Genomic DNA, 9,107 nt, shown 5'->3' with positions numbered 1-9,107 from the left:
ACAGTAATTTTAAAGTGTCAAGTTCAGACACAATTGAAACAAATTTCAGGTACATAAAATCATCTCCAGTTTCCCAAGGTTTCAAACAGGGCTTCGTGAATAGCTTGTTGAACTTGTCCCATACAGGACTCCTGCTACTGTTCAGAATATTATTAATCTCTTAATATGGACTAAATTTGTGTTTGTTCTTTGAATTATTCACCCAGCTCTTTTGAAAGCATGGAAATGTGATGCCCTTTGAAATCTCTGCAGGAACTTCCTGTCCACTGCTGTGGTTGGTTTCAGAATCACAAGGCAGCTTTTGCTTTTTTAAAAAAATCTGTATATTTGTACCAGCCACATGCATTTCCTGGAAAAAATGCTCCCAGGCTCCTGATATGTGGCCCCTCCTGTAGATTGACCCTGTTCTTTCCTGACTAACAGATGACCTGAGCAAAATCTGTTTTCAAAGGCATTTATTTTCTTTTAAAACCTGCATCCTTCAATGACAGTAGCTGCTTTTTAGTGCCATCTGCTGGAATTGTCTCCAATCTCACTAGGTACTCATATCTTCCCTGCTGTCTGAGCATTTCAAAACCCAGGTCTAACAACATACCAGATTAAAAGGAGTAGCATGGTGAGTGTCCCCAGTTTGGAGAAATTTCTGGTAGGAGCTGTTACTGTGTGTTGTGTCACTTAGCTATGCTAAGTATTGTCTGATGAATACAAGGCTCAAAATACAATTTTTTTAGGAAGTTTAAGACATTTTCTCCTTCCACTTCAATTTTGTCCATGAAATTAATTTCCAGGTTCTTCACAGATGTATGGACTACACCAATACAGGAACCTGCCAGATCCCAACCTTCTAGGCTTTGCCTCAAGACCCCAGAGAAGTTAGTAACATCCCCCTTTCTGAATTAGGTTTTTCCCTTCTTCCCTAACTAGCCACTGTTGGTGTGTCACAGTTGAGGCAGAAAAAATATGAACATCTAATGTGACCTTCTGAATTGAGACTGTAGTGTATTTCAGTGAAGAAACAATAAACAATGATATGCAAAATCACAAGAGAGGATCTGCTGTGGAAAACCACTTTAAAACTGCTTATGTCTTTGTAGGTGCTTAACCACAATTACATGATTACTCGCTACTAATTTTCTTTGTCATAAGCACAAGTTTTGCACATAGGAGTATTGTATAGTGTTCGTTTCAGCAACAGACATGAGCAGAGCTGGGATATCACCACGTCTTGGGTGGGTTGCTGAGCACAACGTCATGGGTTGCAAAGGGTTGCTCTGTGATCCTGCTACCATCATCATGGTGTTCAACTTAACCATTAAGTGTCCATCCAAGTACAGGAGATGGAATCTGGGGTCAAATATCTCTTGCTACCGCATATTGTAGGGATCTGTGGGACTAGAACATGGGCTTGCAGTATCTGAGACAGCTGATGGTTCCACGTTGCCACTAGGAAGTCAGGCAGAGCTGAATCCAAGGATCACTGGGAGATTTGGCACCGTAGGAAGTACCACCCAAAAGGTCCAGAGTGCCAGCAGCCTTGTAATTGGACCCTGGTCAATATTTAACCCTGGAGGGTGGATGTCAGGAGGTGTTGTGTGTCCAAGGTCAGCAGTACTACCTAGTGGTAATACTCTGGACTATGTCACCCAGTGGTGAGAGTCCAGGATTCCCTTTCCTAGCAGTTACCGGCTGAGGGGGGCATGGAAACAGGAACCCAGGCCAACCCTGCTCTACAGGGGTTCCAACCCAGGACTCTTAAAAGCAATAGTCCATACACATGACTTAGGGACTGGCACCCTGACTCCAGTTCCCTGGGTCACTTCCTATCCCCCAGCTTCTGTTTCTCCATCAGCACCATGGGTCTGCCTTGGGATCCTGCTTGACATCCTCTCAGGTCCATCTCTGGAGCACCTTCCCCTTCTGGCAGCGACTCATCCCCCGGGCTCCCTGCAGTTGAAGGGTCTGTAGCAGCTTGGCTGTAAGGCCAGATCCTGGCTGCTTGGAGTCCTGGCTGCTTGGAGCCCTGGCAGCTTCTCTGCAAGAGGCTTGTGCACCCAGCTGCTCTCCTGCTCCATCCACTGAGATTCAGCTGAGCTGCTCTCTTTTGAATGCTCCCTTCACTGGGAGTATGCCCAGCATAGGTGAGGGTACATGGCTTCCTGTGTTCATTGCAGCTGTGCCCATTCAGTGCAGGGTCTGTTCACACCATCACAGTGGACCAGGAAGTTTGGGCAATAACACAGACATCTGGCCTGCAGTGACATTAGCATTGGTCTTGCCTTGCCTGCTGATCTCCAGTCTCTGACCCCAGCCTGATTCTTGCCTATCAGTTCTGGCTCTAGTGATTGCTCTGATCCCTGCTTGCTGATTATAGCCTTGTGGCTGTCCTTGACTTTTGGAACCCAGCCCAGCTGTGACTGCTAAACCAGACTGCCTATGCCCTGGTCCCTTAGACAAATGCCTACATTTTGAAAGGCTTTTCCAATGCAGGGTGATTAGTGTCCCTCTTCTCTTCTCCCCACCCCCCCCACCCGACCCCGTAATGTTTCTGTGTTAGACTTTGAGGTAGACTGTACATTGTAATATGTTGGTGTGTATGTTTAAAAAAATTCTCCTTGTTACATTGGATTTTTGTTTACTCCTTATGTTTGTAACCATTTTATTTGTGATTTAACAACTTTGGACACACTGCTGCAACTGTTCTAGTTTTTTCAGGTGTGGGGAAATCTATCATATTATCTAGCTTTGGGAAAATATTGTAGCCGAGGCACTGAACTAAACTTACAGATTTGGGTTGTCCTCCAAGCTTTGCCACAAACTTCCTGTGTAAGCTAGGACAAGTCCCCTAATCCCTCTGTGCCTTCTCTGCCCAGCAATCAGAGAGATAATAAGGATTGCCTACCTTGCAGGGCTGTTGGGAGGATACATTTATTAATGCAGGTGCAGTGCTCAGATACTACAGTGATGAGCATCATAGAAAATCCTATTGGTTTTTCTCAAAGGTAATTATAATAGATTCTCCCTTTGCCCAGAGGGTAGGATAGATCCTACCCTTGCCCATAGGGCATAATAGATCACAGAGTTGGAGATGGTTTGTTTTTATTTTCATGGAGAAGGTGACTTGAGGCACCTACTGGCCATTGTACCTCAGTAGTGGTGTATGTTACCTACTAGGTGTATGCTACATACTAGGTGTATGCTACCTAGTGAGTTATGGTGGCTTAATGGTGCTGTGATTTGAGATCAGCATTTTCCAAACCTAATCACACATAAAGAGCAGAGATTCAAGGATGGAGGAATCTGTTAGTTACTATTACTGCTGTCTGAGAATAAAAATGACAGGCAGAATTTCCTTTACAAAGCAGAATAAAATAGATATTGACTGGTTTTCCTTTTTATAGTGGCAAGCAGTTATCCTTTGGGCTGAAAATTATTCAGTGAATAATCATGATCAAAGACCTGTTGTGGCTCACTTTTTCTACCCATATGGGAAATAGTGGTGTGTGGGGTTATTTTTTAATATACTATAGACTCAAACGCTAATCAATATTTCTGTAACACAAACACACTGTTCTGATTAGAATGCTCACTGCCTGGGCACTTCTATGTAGCCTGCTCTCTTTGAAACCCTGCCTTTTTTCTGACTTCACTTCCTGAATCTGCTGACAACGCTCACTGCCAAGTAAAATACATGTCCACAATGCTGTTGTTTGCAAAATATTCCCTTGCGAGTACAGCTGGGGCAATAAAAAGTTTCTCTCTAAACCACAGAGAACGGACTATCTCTTACATGAGCAAGAAATAGTATGCATTAGACAATATGTAATCTCAACATTTAAGCAAATATTGAATTGCTGCATTTTTCCTTCAAGTCTCCCCTTATTCTTGTGCCTCGGGATCACTGAGTGACCTAGAAAGCATGATTAGACTGAAATTCAGCAGAAGTGAATCAATGGAGTGACAGACTGGCACTACTAGAGACTCTTCTCAAAACAGACACTTCCTCTGCGTACCCTGTAAGCTTGCCCTACCTGTAGTGGCCTGGTGTCTCAACACTGACCTCCAGACACCAAGGGGAGAGTTTAATACACTGTTCATCCCCTATTCTTCCCTTGGTCCCCCATGAGACTGCCTACTAGGATGGCTGTTAGGCCCAGGTCCTCAAAGGATTTGTGGAAATCAATGGAAACTTGGAGTCTAAATGCCTTTGAGGATCTCGGCCTCTTGTGCCAATTGCAATAAAGGATTTTGTGATGTACACACTTGTGTGTCGCAAACTGGACTGAGACAAGCAACTCATTTCACAGGCGCTAGTGAACAACTATCCAACCCTGGACATATTCCTGGTTTTGTTACTACTAATCAAGCTTTTTCCTGTGTTATCAAATGTCATTTATAAGATGGAACACACTATAACTGTAACGTTAAGTGTGTGGATTATGATGAATGGGTGGGGCAGTATATCATGCAGCTGTGTCTAATTAAAATAGAATTTTGGAAATATTTGTTCGGGCGAGGGAGAAAAACCTTGCATGGTTAACTAAAAGCCTCATTAGTAGGATCTCCACTGTCAAGAGTTAAATCTGTACCTTTGCAGGTAATTAATCTTCTTACCCTGCTTATTTTGCTAGTTGGCACTTGTTAAGTCCCTGCAAAGTCACACCCAGCAATGCTGTGTATTATCCTTCTGCTTTCTATTCCTACATATGGTCAAAATCAACTTACCTTCCGGGTTGCTGACATCAGCAAAATGTACTCTTGGCAAACTACAGCATTCTCCCGGTAACCCTTTGTTTGGTAAGTGTTTGTTACAATTTTATGTATCTGATAGCTTTACTTTCTATTTGCTACTAATAACTCCAGCTACCAACATGTGTATAACAAGGAAAAAATTTACTATAGTATTATAACTTGAAACAATCCATCATGCATATGATTTGATACCCAAGGATCTATAACATGAGCAAAGGATCCCCTTTCAAAGGAAATATGTATGTATGCTATACAGGGAAATATATCTTGAGCTCAAGTAGTAGCAAAAAGTTTGTGTGCGCGTCAAAGTTTCACTAACACTTAATACCAGTGTGTATTATGTAGTTTTATTCTGAGATGTTAAGCACGACTGTCACCTTATTTCGTGTTGTACTCACTTATTTGTATTTTAACGAAAGACAAAACTTTCAAGCTACTATAAAAATATTAATCATTTGGTACCAGACCTATAATGTCTGTAATTAGTGAATTACACTTTCTGCCTATCTTTTCATAGTATCTGTTATCTCTGAGATATCTGGTTTTAAAATCACTCTGAATACATTTCTATAAACCAGACCGTTTAATTGGATACAGAGCCAGTAAGCTGAAAATCCTGAAATCATAAATTATATTATTTACCATAAACATGGGTTTATTTCAGATGAGTTAAGGGACTTCTCAGCTACTGCTTATGTTCTCATTCTATTATCAAAAGTATTCTCATACTTCCGTTTTTTAAATGTAAACCAAAAATGACAGGTAAATTGTCAATTTCCCTTTTTGTCCTTACTGAATGTCTTTTTATTTACATCCTAATTTTCAATTTATAGCTATAGCTACTTAAGTTCCCCCATTATGTTAAATTTCTCCAATTTTCATATTGGTCACTAAATTTTATTCAGCAAAAATGTCTAAAAGGGAAAGGAATTCAAGATATGAAAAGGGCTTATAGAATGATTTTATTGTGACAACAAATATTCATGAACAAAGACCACCTCTTATCTAGGAATAATTAGACAGTAATGAAGGCACCCATATGAAGGATACATTGTTTGTGAAGTGACCTACCTTAAAGATGATGTTGGGGATATTATTTTAATAAGTATCTAATATTAAATAGATAGTTACAGTTCAGACTATTCTAGCACAGGGCAATTTGGTACAATGGCAAACTCCTCAAATTTTTAAAGCTACTGTCTACATTGTGCTATTGGATTATGGTAGGCAATCCAATCTGAATTAAATCCATAAAACATTTCAAATGCATAAACTACTTCTGTTTATGTTACAGGGTGTGTTTTATCTTTTCCCTTCTGACACATTCTCCAGGACATGTCTTCTTGTTACAGTGTAAAATTAACATACACCAAACTCTAAATGGTAGAGTATGTGGTAGAGTCCTGATGTAGGTACTGGCAAAAAGAGAGGGGAGGGGGAATAAATGCATTTAATACTTTTATAATTTTCTTATATATAATAGAACCTTTCTGGACTTTTTCAGAAACAAACATAAAAAAAATTATATACTTTATTACAAATGGTAAATTCAGAGTGCTCAAAAAACCCTCATTTACAAACATTACTGGACAGAACACAAACATAAAAATAATTTACAAAGTCATGAAGTAGTTTATTGACATTAATCAGCTTTCAGAAAATAAAAAAATGTACATACACGATTTACTTGAAGGCAGGCAGTATAGTTCCATTTTTATCAGCCTCCCACAAACCTCCCTCCCATTTGTTTTCTTTAAGAGTATTACAGAAAGCAACCTACAGTCTCTATTGCAGTTTAACCTTTAATACTGAATGATCATCGAATGTTAGGTCCATGCAGGTCTTGGTCAATATTAAACAAAGATCTGATGTATCATCTGAGCAGGAACAGCACTTCTCAGAGCGGTGCTGCTTTGCCACTAGCTCAACTGAAGGCTCGCCAGTCTTTCCACACATGTGCTTTGTGGGGTGCAAGCAGGACTCAATGCCTCTCAGCCTTTACCATTAGCTTTATGTATCTGCCACTTGTTATGTGTTTGTTTTTTCTGTTGCTCTACCACAACATCATAGTTCTTTTTTTCCAAGTCAGTCTCTTCAAAATGTTTGCAACTGTTGTGTTAGCATTAGCTGGCATCCACTGTTGACATGGTTCATGACCTTCTGCTTAAGCTGTGCAACCTGTTCTCTGAGCATGTTGGCAGTGGATGCCAGTTCTGAGTTCTGGGCTTTCAAAGTTTTCACTTTTTCTTCCAATCTGGCAATCCTTTCCAACTTCCTTTTCCGGCATTTGGAGGCTGCAATTCTGTTTCTCATGCGCTTCCTCTCAGCCTTGATCCTCTCCTGTGACTCCATATCAATAGGGGACAGTGGAGGAGTCTCTCCTGGCATTTCAGGTACAGTCTGGGGCTCCTCTTTCAAAGCTTGCAGTCTGGGATGCTGCACTGGCATCTGAGGATTAATGTGATGCTGAGGTGGATAGCCCATGTTGTTTGCATTGTAGTTAGGTGCTGTGCTGAGTGCACTGGGGTTAAAGTTGCTGAGATTGGCATACACTGGAGGCTCACTGTGCAAAGTGGTGTTGAAACCATTGTTGCCAGCCATAGAAGAAACAGGTGTCATACCACCATTAACAGGTTGGGCAGCAGATGTAACACTGGGCATCGTATTCTGGTTGTGTAGCTCTGCCAGTGCCCTCACAAAGCCTTCAGCAAACCCTTCTTGCTCATCAGTAACATTTTTGGGACAGAGAAACTGTGTTGGGGTAGGAGTGGTGGTGATCAAGCCATTGCTGGACTGGATGATGAGCCTTTCCAGTTCAGGAGATGCCAGCTTGAGGAGACCAACATCTGGAGAGGTAAGAATATCAGCATTCTTGTTCCTCAGGTGGGGCTTGAGATTGCTTGAAGGATCAGCCAGATTTAGAGTCATATTCTGCTTCAGGACTTTAGGATTATTATATCCATAACCACCACTTTCTGGCTGTACAAAGGTAGCATTTAGGGCATCATCATAGAATGTAGGTTCCATCTTTGCAGTCATAGAACACAGTCCACAAAACTGTCTCTAAAGCAATAAGAATTAAACAGTGACAAACGCGTTTGTTTTCTAAGTCCCGTTCAAAGAAAGTTCACCTTCACTTTAAACTACTGCTAGTGTAACTCTTTCACCAATGAAAAGCCTTTTAAAACAATCAGGATGAACGAAAGCCTTACTTTTTTGGCCACCGTGCAAGTGGCTGGAGTGTCTTTCCCCTGTTTCTTCAGCGCATCAGGGCTGAACTTTTTCAAACCCCAAAAAGAGTCAGCCTGAGAATGGAGTCGCAGCAGTCCTGGTGCCAGGTTCTGGGATCTCTCTCTCGAGTGAGACTGGGGAACGGGGGAGAAATCCAGTCTCTTGCTTTACGGTTTCACTCCGGAGTAAGTGTCCGACTGGGCAGCTTCGCCTCCTTATCGCTCGGCGGGAGGGTCAGAAATCCGGTCACTTTTCTGTGCCCTTCTGCTACGGCGGGGCTGTCTGGGGGAGCGCGCTGCAGAGCCCGGCCACTCGCCTGAGCGCTTCCCCGCCGCCTCCTCCGGCTGGCAGCCCCGGACCCCGCGGCGCCGGACCCCCCGGCGCAGAAGTTGTCCCAAGTATTTTCCCCTCCGCTCGCGCTGCCTGGACTCCGCCAGCTGCGGAGACGCTCCCGGCTCTCAGCCCTCGTCCGCCGCGGCTCGGGGTCCGAGCGGGCCTGGTCCCCGCCGGGAGCCGCCGCAACGCGAGACGCCTTGTCCCGGGTAATCGCCCAGCCGCGCTCGGGAGCTGCTCGCCGCGCTGCCAGAGCAGGCCTGCCGCTGCCCCGGAGCCCGCTGCACACTCTGAGCCCTTTCCCGGCGTGCAGCCCAACACTTATCAGCGAGCAGTAACCCACCAAAAATAGCCCATGATGTCACCCCGCGGCCTTCCCATTGGCTGCGGCAGCCTCCCCAGGGGGCGGCGGGCCGCGGGCCCGGCCTGTTGCAAAGGAGCCGGTCGCCATGGTCACCCCACCCCTAGAAGCTTCTCAGCGCCTCGCAGGGCACTGTGGGATGAGGTAATGCTTGTTCTCAGCGCGGGGCATTGTGGGCTGACGTATTGTTTTTGAATCTCTGGTTACCCGCTGAAGCGCTCTGGTGGGGTTGGAGGAGCTGGGCTGGAAGGGGGAGCCTCCTTAATAGGAAGGCACCAAGTGGTGGACGGAAGGGGGGTGGGGGCAGGTCCACAGAGGGAGACGCTCCTTTGGACACTGGGTGGCTAATGGGGTTTTAGTCAATCCTGCTGCTTGAGCCTTCACGGTTAAATCTGTTGGCAGGGGATTTGGTTAATCCTGGGCTGCCTGCTCG

At 44.0% G+C, this 9,107-nt stretch overlaps 1 protein-coding gene across 1 annotated transcript; it reads right to left on the bottom strand.

The window, feature by feature from the left end:
- Nucleotides 1-6,262: 6,262 nt before the first annotated feature.
- Nucleotides 6,263-8,745, bottom strand: JUN (Jun proto-oncogene, AP-1 transcription factor subunit). The gene has a single exon (XM_084637132.1). The coding sequence runs from the start codon at nucleotides 7,786-7,788 to the stop codon at nucleotides 6,844-6,846; it is 945 nt and encodes a 314-aa protein (XP_084493258.1). The 5' UTR covers nucleotides 7,789-8,745; the 3' UTR covers nucleotides 6,263-6,843.
- Between the last annotated feature and the right edge of the window lie 362 nt (nucleotides 8,746-9,107).

The sequence above is a fragment of the Lepidochelys olivacea genome (assembly GCF_965140295.1).
Source record: "Lepidochelys olivacea isolate rLepOli2 genome assembly, chromosome: 8".
NCBI lineage: Eukaryota > Metazoa > Chordata > Testudines > Cheloniidae > Lepidochelys > Lepidochelys olivacea.
The sequence above is the reverse complement of the archived record's forward strand: the minus strand, read 5'-3'. Positions and strand labels throughout refer to the sequence as shown.